This window comes from Acipenser ruthenus, chromosome 17, assembly GCF_902713425.1.
Source record: "Acipenser ruthenus chromosome 17, fAciRut3.2 maternal haplotype, whole genome shotgun sequence".
NCBI lineage: Eukaryota > Metazoa > Chordata > Actinopteri > Acipenseriformes > Acipenseridae > Acipenser > Acipenser ruthenus.
The window spans coordinates 4406576-4428736 of NC_081205.1; the positions used below are offsets into that span (position 1 = coordinate 4406576).

A 22161-nucleotide genomic window follows, 5' to 3' on the forward strand; every position below is an offset into this window, starting at 1 on the left:
GTTTTCTTCCCTCTCTCTCTCTCCTGCAGGTGAAATTAAGATCCCTGAAGAATACTGCAGCAGAGATCTAAAGCTGGACAGTGATTTCACTGTGCTTCTCCCGAGACGCCAGGGCCTCGGGCTGTGCTCCACTGCCCTGGTGAGCTACCTCATTGCGCTCCACAATGACCTGGTCTACACTGTGGAGAAATTCACTCAAGAAACACAGGGGTTGGTTTTAATTTTGTTCTTTTCATTTATTTTGTTTATTTAATATTTAGCAGGCTAACTTTAGTTTACAACATTGGATTTATTTTATTGTCTACTGAATTGTAATATAATAATAATAATAATAATAATATAAAATTAATAATAATAAATAATAATAATAATAATAATAATAATAATAATAATAAAATAAAAATAAAGTGCCAAACAACATAAATGATAACTGCATTAAATGCAACACTGCGTAAAATGCAACCCCCCCCCCCCCAAAAAAACATTGTTATTTTAATCAGTCATTTGTTTTGTCGGTTGTTATTTTTTAAAAGCAGCCATATAGCAGATAGCAGAACCATAATATGCATTGCATCCACGTGCATGTAGACAAAATGTGGAACATTCACAGAAGTCCTTCTCCCAACAGATACACTGTGAGCCCAGCGGATCTGAGCGACCTTCACGTGATAAAGTACGAGGTGGAGAGAGACCTGATGCCCCTGGTTCTATCAAACTGCCAGTACAGCATGGAGCGAGGACGGGAGACCCTGCAAGAGTTCGATCTGCAGAAAATCCAGCAGCAAGTAACAAACCGGTTCCTGCGAGGCAAACCTCTGATTACCTTCATTGTGAGTCTAGCAGCGTGGTGTGCAGTATGCTTCTATTATTATTGTGCACGCTCTAGCTGGCTTTCTAATACTGTGGCACAGTGGAGCCGGGATGGAAATCCGACTTCCACTGCAGAGCAGTTAGGTCCTTTCCAGGCTTTAGTTAATTAGTAACAGACCAGTCTTAAAGTCATTAACGCAGGTGTACACCCCAGGTGTTGCATGTGTTTTGTCTGGTAAGTAAATCTCTTGGGAAGATTTTATTGGAATTTGGTTCATTTGTGTTTGTCGAACTATGTATGGCTGAACCATTTGAAAAACACTTTTAAAAAAAATAAATAAAAACAAGCTTTTAGTATGCTTGTTTTGTATTTAGACGCTGAGGAAATCAAATAACTTTGATTTATATTTCCATTTAAAAATCTTGGCAATAGATTTAAGAGGGGCATTTACACAGGTCTTCTTAGTCCTACATTGTGTATTTCTGTTTTATTGTATTAGATTTAATGTTCTATTGTTTCTAAAAGTTTAAATAAGACCTGTAACCATTTCAGGGAATACCGACATTGCTCAACAGACAAGACCGAAATTATGAAAACATATTTAAGGACGTGAAAGCAAAACTTGTGCAGGTAAGTGGAGATCTATCTGTAACTCCCAGAAAGGAGGGGTAACGGTAAAGAACTGCCCTTTTCAATTAGACTGTTTTACATTCTTTTAGGATTCACTCCCGAATGCAGTAATGAATGCCCTGAGCGGGGAGTTTCAGTCATACAGTGACGTGTGTGAGGCCCTGTCAGTGGTTGAAGTGACGCTGGGATTCCTTGCAAAGACTGGGGTGGAGGCTGAGATGCAGCTGGTGAAGTACGTGCAAGACATCCTGCAGATGGGAGATCAGACTTCTGAACACATACTAAAGGTACAGTAAGCATTCTGCTGTGGGGTGAACCATTCTACTGCACCTTACAGGGAGGTGTTGTAGGGGGATAGAAGCTACTAACACACAGAGTCAGGGGGGGTATAATTAAGTAAAAAATGTCCAAAACCAAATTTTCTGATAAATCTAAAAGATACGTTAATACAGTAAGCTTTAAAATTTATTTTAATTCTGTTGATCTCCTTTTGATTTTGCAGGCATTAAGCAGATGTAACCTGAAGCACATCATAGCGCTGTGGCAGTATCTAACTGCAAGGAAATCGGAGTGCATGATTCACCTCAAGCGGGTAGGGAAACAATTCAAATTTGTGCGTAAACCCTCCTCATATTGGAGGTAAATATGCACACTAAAATGCATGAGAACATGATATGCATCCTGAAGATGTCCTTTTTTTTCAAAAATATAAAAATACATTATTTTCTGCCACTTGTTAGGACCCATTTACAGGGATCTGCAAAGAGTATAAAAAAAACCTTGATGCCGATAAGCAGAGACTCCTGACTGGGTTCTTTGCGCAAGGGAACGTGGACACCTTCGTTCTGGAGATGCACGAATTTCTGCTTCTGAACCTGAAGAATGTCGAAGCTGCTGATGTCTACAAACCTACCTGGAGGTAACACAAGTGAAGCAAATCATTTCCCAGTCGTCCCAAATAGTAATCCTGCTGCTTATCTGAGCTTGCGCATACTACAAGCCTTTTATAGTGACCAGTAAACCACAAAATATTATCTAATTTCAGTATGCATTGGTTAAGAATAGTGTTCTCATCCCAAAATTGCTGTTTCTTTTCTTTTGCAGCCTGAAAGACACGCTGATCTCATACATAGAAAGAAAAGACCTTGATATCCCACCAGAGCTGGAAGAGTTTTTTCCTGAAGAAATCTTACTGTCGCAGTGTGTTGAGGCCTGGAAATTTGCAGTCACCTATAAACAAGACCGCATGCAAAGATAACTCTTTACAGCAAGGCACTTCTAACTTTGTTTTAGCTCAACTTGTTACTGCTTGAAAAGGCAAACTCTGGAGAAATTATATTAAACCATAAATTAAACCTTTAAATCTAATCACGAAATCCATTCATGCTGTGAAAAATTAGACAGATGCACATCTGTAAATTTAAATTATTGATAAGCATTTGATATTTCAGGGACAGCCTTCTGTCAGCTGCAAAAAAACTGCACAAAAATAAAATGGTTTATAGTGGTGCATATATTCCATTGTATTAGAAAAAGTATCTCAATGCACAGCACATGTAGTGAGTTACTCAATGCAATAAAGTAATTGCAAAATGTTTCAAAGGAAGCTATACATAAAGTGTACAGTAATAAATGCATGTTTCACAAAGTTAATATAGAAAACTATAAAGTGCAAATTAGAAAGTGCTTCTAAGTCTATAAATAAGTTTTTGAAGAGATTTGTTGGACAGAAAGGGTATACTTACTGTGCCTTACACCCCTACTGTCACTATGTATGTCCCTGCTTTCTGTGGGCTTTTGTTTGGTTTAGATCTGCTGGTTTGTATTATGCACATACTATAGTGTATGTAGATAATGAAGATGAAACCATGATCTCTTTAATTTTATGCATTCCTTCACTATGTTTACATTGTAAAACCAAACTGATCTCTGGTATTTAGAAATCAGTCTGATTTCGCATGCTGCAGGGTAAGGGCCCAGACTCCTGACAGAGCCTCATTTTGCAAGGTCTGCTAAGGTGTAGATCTACCCTAGGGGTTAAACTACTGCCTCCCAATGACATACACCCACACTCCCTACACAGTTACCTTATTGTACATTTGCAGCACTGCCCCTTAAACGTCCACAGAATGCTTTATTACATTTGAAGCTACTTATCCTTTAACAGTAAAATAGCTTTAGACAATTATTATTTGTTTATTTAGCAGAAGCCTTTATCCAAGGAGACTTACTGAGACTAGGGTGTGTGAACTATGCATCAGCTGCAGAGTCACTTACAATTACGTCACACAACGAGTCAGTGGCTGAGGTGGGATTTGAACCGGGGACCTCCTTTTCTTTAACCACTGGACCACACAGCCTCCCAATAAATGCAGCAGCATGTTAATGAGAGGACAGACTCCAGTCTATTCCTATATTGGTAAAAAAAAAAAAAAAAAAGTGTGAACTCTTTACAGTAATTGTTCAAAATGTTTTATGTTTTCTTTTCCAATATTCTGTTCTAGCCTGTAGTAGGATTCTTTAAAAACTAGCTTAAAACGATATATAGTTCTCTGCTTCTAAACCTGAACATGTATTATAACAATTACTTGAACTTTGCACTGTTATAAACCATGTGTTGCTTTGCATTAGCCAACATGATCTAGGCAAACGGATCTAGGCAACTGTAACATGGGGCAGGAGGAATACACAGACACAGCCCCATGTTACAGTTGCTGCTAGCCACGTAAATCATGTAGCCCTTAGTTCTTTTTAAACGTGGAAGATGTTTATGTTGGTTAAATAATAGTAACTATTTGATATAATATTAAACATCCCAGTACTGTTGCCTGGATCCCTGCCTGTTGTATTAAGCGATTTGTAAGTTTGACAATCCAAAATTGTACTGTTTAGCAACATTTTTTTTTTTTTTTTTTTTTAAATGATTGTAAAGAGGACTGTAGTCACAGAATAATCCCTCTAATGCTGCTTCCATTACAAATATTTTTTTTATTGTGGTGTTTTTTTTTTTTTTTTTGGTAGATTAGTAGTAAAATTAAGTTTGACCACAAATGTGAAAGACCTGTTTTACAATGCATACATAATCGTGATTTGCAGTGATTGCAGGAATAGCTTGAGGATCTAGATATTTTGAGCATTGTGATAAATTGATTAATCAGTGTATCAATAGTTTACTTGGTGCCATAAGGATCACATCAAAGTGACAAACCCTAAAATATCTGAATATAAAAGGCTTGCATTCAGGTCTGCTCATGTTTGTGACAGAGACACAGTTTACAATTTAGAACACTGGTACATTCCTTTGCAAAAATACATTGTGTTTCATTGATAAAGGTGCCTTTGTTTGTTTCTGAACTTTTAAGTTATTGAATCAACATTTTGAGGGTCTGCTGCATCATTTATTTTTTTATTTTTGTGATTTTCATTTAAATTGTTTACTTTAAATCTTGCTATTAAAAAATTCAAATCTTAATAATTGATTTTAGTTGTGTTTTTTGCTTGTGAAGATTATTTAGAAAGGTTGGTAGAATTAAATATTTACACATTTTGTAGACTTGCTTTGTGAGTTATTAAATGTTTTTTTTTCTGAATATAGTTTTTTTTTGGAACAAAATAGTTGAATATTGTAATTAAACAGTCTAGCACAGTTATGAACATAAAACGTTATTAATTAAAAACTAAAATTCTTTTAAATCAACTCCTAAATAACAGCTGTAAATTAGCCCATCATTTTACAGCTGTCGTGTCAAGATTTAAAATCCATTAAAACCACTAGAGGGTGCTAAGCTTCCATGAGATGTTATCATTAAACTCTTTTTCAGTCCGTAGGTTATTGTAAGAGACACACTTCAAAAATAGTAAAACAGTATTAGTAATAACCAATTATCTTAGAATATGGATGTGTTTTGAGGGGGCTGCTTCCATGTATAAAGTAATAATTTACTGCTTAGCTTTAGACAGTTACACAGCCTTGGGTAGAACATGCAGAGGTTTAGAGAAATACTGTACAACACCATACCATTTCCATCAGTTTTGTTTGTGTGCGTTGAACAAATAAAAACAGCAAATCTAACAATAATCTAATAACAGAAAGAGCTATATAAAAACGAACACACAAAAATGGAGCTCAACATGACAAAAGTTAGATTGTTACAAAATAAGTTTGGGGGTACTGGGTTTTCCTCCTGATTTATGGACCGACCCTGCTTATTAACATTACAACATACACTACAATACAAAGTGTGTTTGAAGTCCTCAAAATCAGGTTTATACATTTTAGGATGCCGGTTTTAGAACACTGTCAAAGGTCATTAGAAGATACCTATCTATATCTGAAAGAGCCAGAATAAGATCATGAAGTACCATAATATTAAATAACCCACTTAGGTTAGCATTGTGATACCGGTGTTATCAATATCAAATGAGTAATTAGTACATTAGCAGTCATACCTTTTTAAAAGAGGAGGCCTATGGACGTTGCCACCTAAGCGTGGAGAAGCCCAGTGTCTCTACGAAGGCAGGGTGGTCGACAGCAAGCAAGACAAATGCAAACAAGCGTGGAGCTGCAGCCAGATGTGGGGGGTTCTGGTTCACTTGGTGTTCAGGGCACCTGATCACTACCTCATAAAACAAAGCTGGGAGAGGCACAGCCTTGCACTGTCCTCTTGGTCCTGGGAATGGGGAGGAGAGGTGTGGAAAGCAAAGAATCTGGTTGCATATAGATTGAGCCACCCCAGATTCCTGAAGTACTGTACAGCAATGGCAGAAACTTACACAACCAATCGCACGTGACGATAGCTTTTGTAATGTTGTGTCTTTCAATGAATCGATGGCAAATGGACTTGTAGGTACCTGTTCACAGGTACCTACAAAAATTGTAACACAAAAATAAATACATGCCCAGATGCATATCTTTAAATAGCAAAGTATTTCAGCTTTAATCTTTTTTTTTTACGGACTTTTGTGTTCCAACGTCACCCACGCAGCTAATGCCACAGGGTCACAGCCAGTACATGCACTGTTTACAGCATGCCTCCATAGGAAACAAGACCACAACTTCCCACTCTCTCCCGCATCATTAAAACTCCCAAAAGTAACAGCAGTATTTCATTCCTGACAGCTTCTGGGTCACAATACATTTCAGATCATTAAGAAAAGCAGGATGTTCTTTGTCATATACATACACAAGGCACAGCGCTTCTTTTTCAGTTTCTTCTGTTTTTAAATAGGTGAGAGTCTTTTAACTCAATGCCGGTTGCCATGAACTCAAAACAGGAAATAATAGTTTTTGTTGTTGTTGTTGCAAAACCAATACAAAACTCAACATTTTCATTAGAGAAACAAACATTACGTAACAATTTCTTTAAAATAAATATTTGTGTGTTGTATGCAAAGCGACTACTGGTACAGTATGTCCAATTTAACCTACATACAGCATTATGGTATAAGAATTATTCTTATTTCTTCTGAGGTTCTGCCATAACAGATAAATGGGAACATATTCTAAATATTTTTTTTAGTAAAAAGATGCAGACGTACTATTAACTTACTTACCAATTTTAGTTTTTACTGTTTCAATGGGAGCAACCCATTTGAAGACTGTAAGAAATTGTAAATATTAAACACCTGGTATACTTTCTTTCATTTTTTAAACTAAAAAGAATGTTTTTTCTTGGTTGTTTCTTTCTAGCACAGACCGCTCCAATATATGTTAAAATATATGTACGAATATCTTTTAGTGCTACCACTGTCCATTGTGTACCATGACCACCCAACGCTGAGGCCTCTAGAAATAATTCACGTGCTTTTACCAAATGCTGTATATTTCTGTCTGCTTTCGTACTGTCTGGTTTCTACTGTGTTGTGTGTGTGTGTGTGTGTGTGAAAACAACCCCAAAGGAACACACAGCATGTTTTCTCTTATTATCCTGTCAGGGTCTCGTTTCAGAAGGATAAGACTATACAACAGTATATAGTTTGGATATAAATAGGACCCAGAATTGAAGGCTGGTTCACACAAAAGATGATCCTGCTGCTACTTCCTGTTGCTGTGTGTCGCAGGTGTTTGGCTCCCATTCCCAATGCTGTCATGTTTAAAAAAAAAAAAAAAAAAAAAAAAAAAGAAAAGAAAAAAAGGCCATTAACCTCTCAGCATGGCAACTAGGAACCGGCCCCCCCACCCCAGACTTTATGAGGCAATAAATTACCCTGCCCCCCTGTGTCCGCAGCCAGCGAATCTTTGAAGGAATGTTTCCGGTATCCCAGGCACACAATATTATAATCTGTTTTATACTGAATTGGGGTGAAAAAACATTTGACCTCTCCACTGGGGGTGAGACTGAGAAAATTAATCAACAGCGATAATACGCAGTGTTTTATTGTACCGTGGTCTAACTTTCTAGCATCGCCACAAGTTTGCATTTATTTACGTATGTATTTATATCTTTATTTAAAACGTTTTCACTTCATCTCCATGAGACTTGGGAACCTTTATATTTCTGCATCTATCTGTCTAACTACTTGTGATACACCATGATTGTATATGCTTTACAGCACTGGAAAATTGCCCTGATTTGCAAAAACCACCTTCCATGGGTATCCTGGGATTGCCCCTAAAAATAGGTGGTTGATGCAATCCAGGTATTTTCCAGTAGCAGCAAACACCTAATCATTTTGTTGTTGAACTAATAGAAAATGTGCATTGTTTAATGTAATCGATGTGAGCTGGCCTCTGCAGCACCATCATGATACTGAGCCCGCATCTGTGCCCGATCTCTCATATTACCCGAGCCTAACTTTTTTGATTTTTTTTTTCTACCAGTATATGACAGCAAGGAAGATGTGAATTGTGTTGCGTCGGTTTGCATGGGATCCTCATTAAAGTGCAGCGAGCCCTGCTCCTCTCTTTGTAGTGGAGGCTGGCTGCGATAGATCAGAGCTGCATTGAAGAGTTGGACGAGATTTAGAGAGAAGCCAGCAGGAGGTCATTTGAATAACAACAGCACACATCTGCACTGGTGTGTGTGTGTGTGTGTGTGGCTATGGCAGTGTCCAGTAAACACCCCAGGATTCTAAGACACTAGAGGCATGGGGGTGGGGCAGATGTTGTTTCCTCCTCCAATTTGATCCTGCTTTGAAATTGACTCCAAACCCAGTATTCACAATGGGCCACACATTGTAAAACTCAGAATGCATCGCCGACGTTGGCATTGAACCCAGCCTTTGAATGGCGATGACTGCCTAAAACAATGAGGCAGTCTAACTTCACACTGGTATAGAGACCAGGACACACATTTTCCTTACATTAAGATCTTGGCAGCAAGTGCTGTAGCAAGGGATTTTTTTATAGAGCGCAATATAGTTATTTAAAAAGTTTATAACTAGCAAGAAACTTTTCAATAACTGAACTGCTGCTTCTTGGGAAATTAAGTCTGAAGACACTCTTTTGATATCTTTAGTAGTACTTAAGAAACACTGGCTCCCGATCACCGCTCGCATCCAGTTCAAGACTCTTGTACTAGCCTACAGATGCCTTGACCAGTCTGCACCCAGCTACCTCCAGACCCTCATCTCTCCCTACACCCCCTCGACCTCTCCGCTCCGCCTGCACTAGAAGACTAGCTCTACCACCGCTACGCTCCCCTGCCTCCAAAGCCCGCTCCTTCTCCACCCTTGCTCCGCAGTGGTGGAATGACCTTCCTACAGATGTCAGGACTGCCCGGCGCCTCCTTAAGACTCACCTCTTCAAAGAGCACCTGTAGAACTCCTCTGTTTGTATCCTGGGACACTATCACCCTTCATGTAAATGTGCTTTATTTTGCTCTTATCAGCCCCTATTTTACTGCATTTAATCCTGTACTTCAGAATACTGTAATCTGCCAAGTTTTTAACCTGTAGTACTTTGTATTTAATCACATCCTGATGTAACTATCACTATTTAATCATATCCTGATGTAACTATCACTATTACCTGCTGTATTATTGAATTGTGGTTTGTCAAACTTGTACTTTACTTGAACAAAAGTTATTGTATTTCTTGCTCTTATTGTATTACTTGTATTGTAACGCTTGAAATGTTTTTGCCTACGATTGTAAGTCGCCCTGGATAAGGGCGTCTGCTAAGAAATAAATAATAATAATAATAAAAACTTCTCCATTAACTCAGAATACTTGATCACACATTTCTTTTCACTCCTACAACTGGCTCTTGTCCCAGAATATATATTTTAGTTTCTCAGAATTATTATAAAGATCAGATGTCAGTCAAGATGTAACAACCTCACAGCTATAGTTTAGAAGTTTTATAATTAAAATTGTCCTGACTGAAGTTCTGTTTAGCATAACAATGTCAAATCGGTAGATGTCTTTTTTGATATGTAGAGCAGTGTTGCTCCTGGAAGTTGCAGTTTAACACTGGGAGTAAATGATCTCCTGTAACAAAGCTTCACAGAGGAATGTTCCCAAATTCCAAAGGGATGTCTGTGGATTAGATGGATTTAGAATCCTTCCAAAATATAATGTTTAAAAGGTATTTAATTTAATCTGGTTTTAGACTAAAGATTTTATCATTTCTCTGCCCTTGCAAAAACCATATAGCCACTGAGGGCACTTTCACACCTGGTTCACTTGCAAACAAACATAACTTTTCAGATTTTCTCTGGTTTGTTTCAGACCAGAAAAATGCAAGCGAACATCAGTTTCTTTTAGGGCCCTTTCATACCTAGTTCGTTTATGAAGATCCGATTTAGAATTCACTTGCAAACGAACCAAAATGTTGCAATTTTGCTTTGGTTGGTTTCACACCAGAAGATCTCAAATGAACTGCATTTTTCCTCCAAGCTAGCTCAAGTTCTCGACTGTAATCGCACCAGAATGCGTTTGTTTTCACACTGCAATTTTTTAAGTGAATCTGAGTCTGGATTTGTGCACGTGACCAAAATGATATCTTCCTGTTAATGTCCAGACGAATGTTCATTACTAAACATGGAGGGTTCCGCGCGTGCAAGGCTTGCGATATTAGTACCATGTACGTACATTTTGTTTATTCAACATCTGCTGGTAGAATGTCAGCATGAAAGCTGGATAATAAATATTGTTGAGCAACAGCGACGTTTTCGTGCTGCATAATGTGCAAGGAGGAGACGTTTTCAAAAAAGAGGAGGAACGCTTTATTTTTTCAATTTTTGTCAGCCTTTGTAAGCAGTCCCTATCAATCCCTGTTTATCAGCCTTTCTCGTCTCAATATGATTGTATAGTAATGACACAAACGCAGAAAAAGTGTGTCAAGGCAGAAAGACCAATTATGCGAGAGACCAAGCTATTTATATATGTAACGTAAAAACAATAATGTAAAAATAATCATTATAATATATAAAGTGCCCTGGCAGAATAAAATGAGCAAAATGAGCATTGGAAACAATGTTATCCTCCGATGGATTTAGTTTAATAAATATTGTGTATTAAACTCTTCTTATTTAGCAATGCTGTCTTTGAAGTTTCTTGAACACTCATTCATGCTAGCGAGTACTGTAAAGACTGCAGGTAAATTATTTGAGTTAAGACAGGGGGTGCCAATACTTCAAACTTCAAACACATATCACTGCTAAATAAGTATGTATCAAACTGAAACATAAAATACAAGCAAGAAACCAACCGATCTCCAATGGAAGTGATAATATTGCTACTGAAGGGAATCAGCAGGACTGTTTGCTATTTGTTTTTGGTGAGTATCCCCTATCTGGATAAGCGCAGGAGATCAGGGTAAAACACAGATTGTGCTACACTGTAATAAACAGCATCATTATATCTTCCCTTGCTTGTGTTAGTGACTGATCTTATTCTTAGTCACACAGTGCATTAACATTGGCCTTTTGCTGTTGAATGACCCAAATATACTACAGCGGAGCCTGAGAAATAGCTCTGGTTACCAGCTCTATCCTCAGTGCTGCAGTACAAGTGGGCCCGTGGTATGTGCTGGCACTAGGCTGGCACATTCTGTGCCTGTCTGTCAGCGGCCAATACCTATTCTCTGGTGCGCCCCCAGTGCCCCCGTATTCATTAGCACGCCCGGCAGAAATGCACATGGGATAAAACAGTCGACAATGGGGTGTCAGGCGTGATTTAGGACGCTCGGACCCTCAAATCAAGCTTCAGTGAGCAAGCTCAATCGCTTGTTTTCCACTTTGTTGGGCTTCCAGGCAACCACACAAAGAGGGGGGGGGAAATTAAAACTGCACAAAAGAAAAATTAATGCCCTGCCTCGCATTGTCCCCATGTCTTTGAGGGAAATAAATTGGGTGCAAAATGCAACATGAAATAGATTTCTAATAGCAGTTTAAAAGGAGCATGTAACTTTTTTTTTTTTTTTTTAATTAATGTTTTTCTTTGGACACTTTTTAGTTTAGCAAGTTGTTTGTTAAGAATACCCCTCTTCTTCTCAATATTATTATTGCCATTGCTTGTCATCTGTTTATTCCATTCTTTACAGCTGTTTACAGCATTCTTCTGTAGTTTTAACCTTTTGTGCTATCCAGTTTCTAAGGCAGTTCAAGCTGTCAGGACTAAATAAGCATGATCTGCCACTCCTAGCAGCAGTGCTAGTATATACATGACATACTCAAGATATTTTACATGTAGATCAAACAGTGTTTGTGTTATAATGAAAGTACTTAAAAGAGACAGCTGATTTCAAAGACCCTGATTAGCACTGATCTCCGACTACCTTACCTAAGGTAATATTAGGGATTTCAAGGCTGATAGTAAATCGGGGGGGGGTTGTGAAACCACCTAATAAGTTGATATTTAAAACATGGACTTATTAGGTAACTTAAATATGTATTATAGATGATGTGTGGATTTTCCTTTCATTCTTTCTTTCCTTCTTATTTGCGAAGGTCAATCCTGATTTTGAATGTTATAATACTGACTACCCAGTAGATGGCACCACACTTCAGCATAATTTGCATTGCCAAAATGTACGTTGGACTAGGAAGCCAGTACTTCAAGAATACACTCCAGCATTTTCACAGTAATTGGAGTGGAGAATGTTGTGGATAATGCATAGTGTTTTGGTACTAAAATATACAGTACATCTACGGCAACTGAAACACAATTTACATAACAAACAGAATATATCACCGTAATAGCACATCATCGAACATTAGGCTGTGTGGTCCAGTGGTTAAAGAAAAAGGGCTTGTATCCAGGAGGTCCCCGATTCAAATCCCACCTCAGCCACTGACTCATTGTGTGACCCTGAGCAAGTCACTTAACCTCCTTGTGCTCCGTCTTTCGTGTGAGACGTAGTTGTAAGTGACTCTGCAGCTGATGCATAGTTCACACACCCTAGTCTCTGTAAGTCGCCTTGGATAAAGGTGTCTGCTAAATAAACAAATAATAATAATTATTAAAATGTAAGTCAAGCGCATTGCAGTTAACGGTTTGTGCAGTGATATTGGAAACTTATAAAACGTGAATGCAATCTGAATGAGTGTATTTTGGAGCTGGTACTAAATATCAGACAGTGAACTCTGTAAATATACTGTTCTATACAGTGTGTTGTATATCTGACTATCTGTGGCTTGTGTAACCGATTGTGCGGACTGAGTAATGGAATGTGTGACGTAAATAAACCAAGGCCTCTTCAGAAAACCACATGTCTGGCCTCGTTACTCAGTGAAATATTATTCCTACAGCAAGGAACCTTAATTTACTCTTTAAACAGTCACTTGCAGACGTCCCTTGAACGGGTATGAGGAAAAGACCACTTCTCCATTCAGGACCAGTTTCACCATTGACAAACCCTGTCACAATATGGAGATGGCGAACCTGACCTGTACATTTCTCTCATACACTCTCAATTTAATCAGACGAAATTAAATACTTCACCCGTGAAGCATCCTTGCCCGTAAATCCAGGAAATCCTTCTCTCGTAAAGCTTGTAAAAACAAAAAAGCAGATTATCTTGTGTTTGCACCTTGGGATCCAATATCTTGGGCCTTTGCATCTCAACGCCACTCAAGTTCTAAGGAAAAGCAAGTAAAGATGTTAATAATTACCGTGTGAAATCATTAAATTAAAACCGTTTACCCTAGTTATGGGAAGATACACACAAAACAGGCTACTGTAACTCTCCTGGGACCGCAGCTTGCTTTGGAGGTAGTGGAGTAAGTGATTTCCCCGATTAACCTGCTAAGGTGCTGCTGCTTTTGCTTTATTATCAAATTAGTGTATTTTAATTAGAACATCATAGAAAAGTCTGTGCGTAACTAGGTCAAGGTGCAGTTACTAGGGGCCTACAGCTAGGCCTGAAAGCCTAGGTCACCAGCTCTTAGTTTTCTATTAAGAAAAACATTGGGGCGACTCTCTACATCTGTGAAGTATATTGAGCCAACGCTGCTGTTTTTCTCCCTAGTTCAATGTTTCACTTGCCCTCCAAACACATGGAAGAAATTAAAAGAGAGCACAGCAGTGTTGTTCTATTAGATATGTGGAGAGAAAATACAATTATTGCTAAAGTGGAAACATACCACAAGGGATTATTTGAAGCATGATGTTTCATGTTTTTAAAGTGACTTGATTTTTTCAGTGGCGTATACAAACTACATTGTTAAGACACCAGTTCCATTTTTTGTTCATGTATATTTACAGAAATATAGCAGTATTTTATGAATGTGGGATATCAAGCCTCATGCAATAGTCAAGCATAAACCAAGTATTTTTTAGATGTTTTGAAACATCAGGACTACAGTTATACCCATCTTTCAAAGATGTTTTATAAATGGTCTGTATTATATTGTATAATTTAAGTTCTGGATTCAGTTTACTTCTCCACCTGCCACTCAGTTTCAATTGGAACTCCACCTCTCCAAGTTACATATGAGGCCTACAATAATAGCCGATGTGTCTATGGAAGCCATAAGGTACCAGTGCTATCAATGGCAGGTGTCAGTTACCAGGGTTATGGAAAGGCTAGCAAGGTCATTCATACTGTACTGTGGGGCTCCATTATCAGGTAATGTATTACACTAGCAGAGTGAGAAAATTATATTTCATTTATTCAGCAGGCCTCATGCAAGGACGGTACATCTGATCCAGTTCTGTGTTCCAAACCTCCACACATTGATCTTGATTATCTTCTTTTAGGGGAATGCTCCGGCATAATTTTGCTGGGCACATGGAGAAACCCCCCCCCCCCCCAAAAAAAAACAGATACTATTTTAGGAGGCATTGAAACAAAAATGCGTTGTACTCTCCAGACAACGGCTGCTGTGACCATCAGAGAATCTTTACTGTCTGTAGGTACAATATGTTTAATATTTAGGATAGGGACCAAAGCTGGGTTTATTTGTGAGGCTATGCAGTGCAAACCATTCACACTAAGTGAAAGGAGTTTGGTGGTCTCATCTTGTCCACATCATTCGCGTGAGAGAAGGTTTGAATGGTAAGGGGTGTTAAGATCAGGAATAAGGTGCACTTACTGCAACCTGACTTGGCATCTGCTGTTATGATGCAAGGTAGGAGATAAATGGACCCCCCCACCCTACTGCTCAGCAATTAAACATTTCAGCGCTCTGTCTTCACAGCCTGCACAGGGCCCGTGAATTTCCGACTGCGGAAAGCCTTTGGAAGACCAATCTGTCTTGCACCTGTTCCTGCTGTTCACCAGGGACCGAGGAAAACACACAAACAGACATCGCTCCCAGTTCAACATCTCTGACTGCTTGTCAGGGTACTGAAAGATACACTGCCACAATAAACAAGCATTCAGGAATAGTGCTGACAGATAGATGGCCGTCTTAAACAGCTCACAAGCAGGGCAATTTGAACTTAGAGCTGAATTTCATTAAAGCTGCGGTGCCACACAATCGCGTGCAATTTCCAGTTTGTTTACATGTTCCAACAGTAGTTTCAACTGCAAGATCATACCTGCCTTCCCCTAGGTCACTCTGTCTGCCAAATGCTAGTGCAGCAGTAGGGTGTTACAAATCATATATAGAAACTTTACAGTGCCTTAGGAAGAAAAATCTTTAGAACTATTTTTTAAACATTTTAGCATTGCATTGCACTAGTTTGCATTGGGCATATAATGTATATTTATAGTATGGTATTTATTAAATATTGTTTTCATAAGAAACATTCAACATGCTCCAAACCCCCTCTCTGGGCATACAGCACCTGTAATTGATGAGTTTGAACTGTGCTGCTACCAGTACTCCTTGATTTTTAGCAGATTTAAAAAAATATATATAATTTTCCTTCCCAGTATTACCAGAGTGCCACTCAATTTTCATTCATTTAGATAAATTATAAACAGCGTTTGCATACCAGCGCTGGCCAGTCCCACATTTCACTGTGTTGTCATTATCGGGTTTCAGTGCTGCCAGGCAGGAGACCTCCGCTAAGCTCCATGGGCATCCCTGCCAACTGCTGAAGATGAGACTCCCTGAGCAGCTCCGTCTAGCAGCTCCTGCAAACAGCAGAGCGCATCTGAAAATCACCTGCGTTAATGCTGTAAATTACCTTGTAATGTGTCTACAAGGAAGCAAAAACAGCTCCAACGTTCCTCCTCTCTGTCAGCAAAAAAATGTACTGAGAGGTGTTACTACATTTTGGTAGAAGCTTTATTTAACAGTCACCATTCCAGCAGGTTATCAGTTACATTTTACTACTACTAAAAATATTAATAATACAGTACTAATAATAGTATGAACTTACACTTGTCAGGTGACCCCAGAGATTGGTTATGCCTCCATGATACGAGTCGCTTGCACAGTTTGCATTCAACTTTTCTTTTTTTGGTTGTCTAGGTATTTAACAAAAAATCCCAAACAGCAGAGGGGTTTCGTAACATTTCTTTAAATACAGCTTACACTATACAATGCTTTTCTGCCGAGATGGCGAATGAAGAAATTAAAGGTTTGGCTCTAAACATGAGCTGGAGTTGGGAGGGACGGACAGTGTTCAGTTTTCGAAATTAAAATTATTTTTGTTATCGTATATTTTGTATGTTTCAAACATATTCTACCATAGCACTTCTCTTACACTGTCTTGTACACTAGGTATTCAGTACACATTTTACTGAAGCAATACAGCCACTAGAGGTACGAACCCACTCTTTGGATACTATACCCTGCTCCAGTTGTACGTAATGTATAACGATGTGGTAACAACTTTTACTTACGTAATATGCATTATACAAATCAAAAGATCGAATTTTGCATGCGAGTAACATGTAATGTGTGATTTATAGTATTCACACATTCACAAAACAGTTTCTGTTAATAGGAAGAAAAAAATAAAAATAAAAAAACGTACAGTGCGTGAACCCGTCTGAAGGACCTATGAAGGTTTAAAACAATCTTCGAATCCCTGGCTAGCGAACGAACCGTCAAACCTTCGGACACAGGCCTAATTAATACAACCCCATTATAAATCTCCCTAAAAATAAACTGTAGTTTGGAAAGAACTGCGCAGCTGAAATTAAGATGGGCTTGTATAGGTTTCTCTGAAATCAGATCTTTCACTCTGAAACTTTAGGGGAAGTATTATACTAAAGACCGAAAAAGCAGCAGGAGGGGCAGTGTGTAAAACCAATATTACAGAACAATTGTTTAGATTTGTATCATGAATGTACTGATATAGTGTACTGTACCTATATATCTCCTTATAGTATCCATTCATCAAAAAGTTCAGCTAGATAAATGTCTCATCATCATTTCATGCTATTCCATGCTTTCATTTTCATATTTATTTTATACTCAACAAATAAAACATTAGAAACATTTTAATTGCACTTCCCTTTAATACAAAAATATGATACATCTGTATTGTAAATAATGCTTGTCATTGCTTATAGGGTGTTTGGCAAGTATGCTATTATTTTTCAGACTGATGGTTTCAGCTAATGCCTTCCTCACCTTCCTAAAGGCACTAATGAAAATGTCTGTCTATTCATTTCTTATTTCCTGGATATACTTTCTTACAGGTGAATGACCCGACTTTCAACATCCATTCATGTCAATGTTAAAGCCATTCAATGTTGTCTAAAATGCTCATAACCCGCTTCAAGGGCACTTGCAGTGCAGCGTGAAAGCAGTTTAAACTGCACCAGTTCGAGTATTCGTAGCCACTCGGGTAACCCGTGCTTAGACCCAAGCCTTCTCCCTCACCTGGAAATTAGAGCAGCAGTGGGGAAAAGTGGGTCATAGCTGTGTCAGGTTCGATTAAAGAAAAATAACTAGAAGCAGTTAAATTAAAATGAGTCATCCCTCCTTGTCCATTCAGTGACAGTGCCTGTTCTATTATTTCAAGTGAACTATGATGAATAGGTTTGCTTGGTGCCCCCCTCCACACTGCACTGTGGCATCAGCCAGGCCCATTAATCATTTTGTAACATTTTGTTTAGATTTTTCGATGTGTGGCCCTCCGCTCAGCTTGAACTGCCACTCACGACATCAAGCGCACTCCCACTTATATGTACTTAAAATGTCAGAGGCCATTAGTGGTTTACTGGGCAGGCTCCCTTGGACCTGGGATATAGTGCTTTTACTCAGACTAATTCTCATACAAACTTGAATAAAATATTGGTTGTTTTCATAGAGATTGGTCGCCCCGGGTTAATAAAATATTGTTTGTGAGGTTTGAAGTCTGTTTTCCTATTTGGGAATTGCTAGTCAGATGTGAATGTTGAGGGTGTCTAGTGTTGCTTTCACACACAGATTGCTTTGCAGGGTTGACCGCAGTAAATCACGACACCATGCATATGCATTTGAAGACATTATTTTTTTTACTGTTGTTGGTTTCTTTATTAGCTTTATGAATACCAAACTTAAACTTTTTTCTCAAAACAGACTAAATACATTAAATATTTCTGAATAGGGCCCAAGACATAAATGACAATTGACATGTATTATTATAATAAAACACCTACTTTTATACCCAGCATCCAAAATTACACTGATGGGTTCTAAGATACCTGAATGAGATAATTCAAGACAAATCGTGTTTATACGTCTAGGATGCCACAACCCCACAAGAGTACCTCTCTGTTTTTGCTGTTAGACACCTGTTTAAAGAGAGTTGGGGGACTGATTCTTCCAGTGTTTATATGTGTCTGCATTTTTATTTGTCACCAACATTATTTATTATGAATTATATCAGAAGGGTATTCTTAAAAGCCTGCTATCAAATTATTCCTGAGCACGTAAACACTCCTACCGTCTCAGCCCTTTCAGAGGGGCTAGCAGGAAACAGGATCATTTACAAGTTTGTTGAAAACAGCATTGAGATAGCCCAGAGAAGGGTCGGCTGCAGTTATCCTCGTATAAACAAGAGCTGAACAAGAGAATTAGCAATAATTGTCACTGGAGCCTCTTGCTCTAACCGATGTGAAATCCGATCACTTCCAATCGCATGATTATTTATAAGGTTTGATGGAACTTTTTTCGTTTGTATTTTTTGTGCAGCGATGGCACTGGCTACAAATGGAGTAATCAAATAGAAGCAACTGGTTATCGAGGGACTAGTTGGTTAGTAGATGTAAACGCATTACAGTACAGGGCTGTACTGTACCTGCGTGGCTGGAATTACGTGTTTAGCAGCTCAACTGCAAGGTTGAGGGCAGTGTATATAAACACAATTGTGCTACGATTGGCTGAAACCTGCAGTTCAGACCTGGGCTCTAGCAGGTATCAAATTGTACCAAACTGTGTGGACCACCAAACTAATTCAATGTGGCCCATGCTCGATTCAAACTCCAAAGTTAAAAGGCTATTGCATTAACCCATTGTGCCAACTAGCCTCCTGGAATGTTTGCTGAGCTGTCACTCAGAGGCAAGGTGCAGAGGTGGGTTAATACACTGGCAATTTGCTGACCTTTCACCTTTGACCCCAGGCAGACAACACTTAACGTTGCGGGTCTAGCTGCTTGCAAAGTCCCATGTGCAACTGCTCAGATGATCTCAGCTTTCAGCCTTCATCCCAGTGCACCTACATAAATACACAAAACCATCTTGAATTGCACATAATAATATTTTTGCTTAATTATAATTGCATAAATATGGACTGGACTGAAGCACACTGGCAGAGCAGTGGGGAAATGGAAATTGTATAAAGGGAATTTTTTTAAATCTATAATAATCATGGTTGACAGGTTTCATTTCAGCTAATATTGTAATGAGGCGTTTTGTAATCCAGATAATGATGATGAAAGGGCTTTGTTAAAAATAATATTATGATCAAATACAGTATGTTAAACGTTAAGAGATAAATAGTATGCACATAATTATAGTTGATAGTTTTCCTTCTCAGGAAATGCTAGGGGGTATTATGATTCTGAATCAGTTTGCCTCTTTCCTAATATAATGTGAAGATATTTGGTTTAGGTTAGGCAGTGTACTAGGATTAGAATGATGGGGTGTTTGCATATTGTAAATGCTTCCATTTCAAAGTGCGGGTGAGTTAACCATATCAGTGAAAAACACTCTTTCTAGAATGTCATACTTCCTAATATCCTTCTCATATCTTGATTGGTAACACATGCTCAATTTAATAAACGTTCAGAGGTGAAAGGTTAAGTGTATATTAAGTGTCTTTTTTCATTTAATTACTCTTACTACAATACACCACAATAACACAAAATCATTTCACAAATGACTGGGTACTTACAACTGTAAGTTGTCCTGGGTAAGGGTGTCTGCTAAGAAATAAGTAGTAATAATAATAATAATAATAATAATAATAATAATAATAATAATGCATTAAATAAAACATGTATGTACTGTAATGACCTTATATATGCACTTGCGGTTGTGTTTTTAGTTTTACTTGGTAGACTAGTATAGGATTTGCTAAGAATCATGTATATCTCATTATCTTGATTCTTTGATATTTATACAAGCTATTAAACATTTAAAATTACACAAATAATAACTAACAATAACCCCCCTCCAAAAAAAACTGATTTAGTTATAAAGCATGCCTGGGCGTCTTTAGTTATGTACAAGATAAATTAAAAACATTTAAAAACCGATTTGCCTCTTTTCAACACTTCGCTGTTAAGAAAAACCGATTTGCCTCTTTTCAACACTTCGCTGTTAAGATAGTCAAACACTGAGTGATGTGTGAGATGAGTAAGGGACCATTATTTTTTCTCTAGTAGCCACTTCACCTCTTTACCATTTAGAAGGCTAGACGCTACTTCATCTGGGAAATTGTTGCGGTTTAAGATCACTGAAACGTGGTTTTTTTTTTTTTTTTTTAATATCTGGAGATTTATTACATTCTCCTGTTTCTAATTATGTTGGTAATTATTCTGTAGAACTAACGCTGGATTTGCCAGATGGAACAATGAAAGCAGAGTGGTTTAAAATTCATGCAAATACTCTGAAAACTGACAGTGGCTTTTGCCAATCTCTCTGGAACAAACCATATAACTGGGTTTAATGCATGCAAGGCAAACTAGTACTGTACATAATGGATCATGCCTCTGTGACATGCCAACATCCACAAATGGGATATTGGACTTTAAAGTTGTGGTGCAGAAGATTTCAAAGGAATTCATAAATACACTAAAAAGAGGGTCTTTATTGCTCACAGCCATGCCTCTTTGGTTGGAAGAACCTAAACGATGAAACAGAAATATCTCTTATTGTTCCTGTTCCTTCTTAGACTCCACCATTCCGTGCTCTTCGCTCTTTGGCTGCTGGGCTTTTACGGGTGCCAAGGATCTCATTACACACACAGGGCTTTTAGTTACGATGCCCCATTGATTTATCTGAGAATCAGTCTCACTTTTTAAACACTATTAAATAATTTGCTCTTTAGATTATATCATTTTATACTGCTAGCGCTGAGAGTTCTAGATTTGATTAACTCTTTTGTAGTCATTGAATACAGGTTTATTTTAAGACTGTTTTCATGAATTGACGTCAAGAGGGGTTGGAGTTTACCCCTTCAAGTGAAAAAAAAAACAGCAGAAACATGGAGGAATAGCTGCAGGTTTTGCATATTGGTGCTGCAGACAAGGAGATTCTAATTAAAAGGCAATCACATCGCTGCACAGCAGGCAAGTCACAAACAGTGCTCTGCGAATGGACCACTTCCTTCCTTTCAGCTCTCCATGGGTGCTCTGTAGCAGTAATTGCATCAACAGCTGTGCACCAATGACTCAAGGTGGACAGGGATGTATCCCACGATCCACCAGGAGCACAGCTATAGACATTTATCACGCTCCAGCCAGCATTCTTGCCGAGATGTCCATATGGAAGACACATACGGCAGAGCCCTTCATTTTTCTTCTTTTTAAAATGTAGTGGTGATATTCTAATGGCCCCCATGTTGATAAAACACCATTTAATATGGAGTGTTCTCTTTTCCTTGGAAGCTTACTAAACTCAAATAAAGGGCAACATAGATAGTAAATGATATCCAACCAAAGCTGCAGCAACTTGCTGCCACAGAAATTAAACTGCTTCAGGGTCCAATTGTCAGCACTCTGTGGGCTTGCATCCTAATCGGTTTGCCAGTGTTTTGACAGAGAGTAGAGATCGAGAAAGAAACCAGTGGCGGTATCCGTAAAGCCCGATTTAGTCTTCAGCTCTGTCGAGGGGACACTAAGCCAGAGGTTTACGACTGTTCTTGGCCAATAACCGTTGTAACGATGAAGGAACTAGCTGGAACGTTTGCCTACTTGACTTATTAGTTCAACCTTAGCATCTAGT

General features: G+C 38.4%; 1 protein-coding gene and 1 long non-coding RNA gene across 3 annotated transcripts in view; one reads left to right on the top strand and one right to left on the bottom strand.

The window, feature by feature from the left end:
* The window catches only part of LOC117422856 (E3 ubiquitin-protein ligase rnf213-alpha-like), a 43157-nt gene extending 38241 nt beyond the window's left edge, over positions 1-4916 (top strand). For both annotated transcript variants that reach the window (XM_058989835.1, XM_058989836.1), the window contains exons 61-67: positions 30-210; positions 629-830; positions 1364-1441; positions 1531-1728; positions 1944-2033; positions 2182-2360; positions 2546-4916. In XM_058989835.1, coding sequence (XP_058845818.1) covers positions 30-210; positions 629-830; positions 1364-1441; positions 1531-1728; positions 1944-2033; positions 2182-2360; positions 2546-2699 — 1082 coding nt within the window. In that variant the 3' untranslated portion in view covers positions 2700-4916. The remainder of the gene's footprint in view (positions 1-29; positions 211-628; positions 831-1363; positions 1442-1530; positions 1729-1943; positions 2034-2181; positions 2361-2545) is intronic.
* Positions 4917-4947: 31 nt separating this feature from the next.
* Positions 4948-22161, bottom strand: part of LOC131697920 (uncharacterized) — a 35126-nt gene continuing 17912 nt past the window's right edge. The window contains exons 2-4 of the long non-coding RNA XR_009307547.1: positions 15767-15908; positions 13328-13463; positions 4948-7524 (exon numbers count right to left, since the gene is read on the bottom strand). This is a non-coding gene — a long non-coding RNA (uncharacterized LOC131697920). The remainder of the gene's footprint in view (positions 7525-13327; positions 13464-15766; positions 15909-22161) is intronic.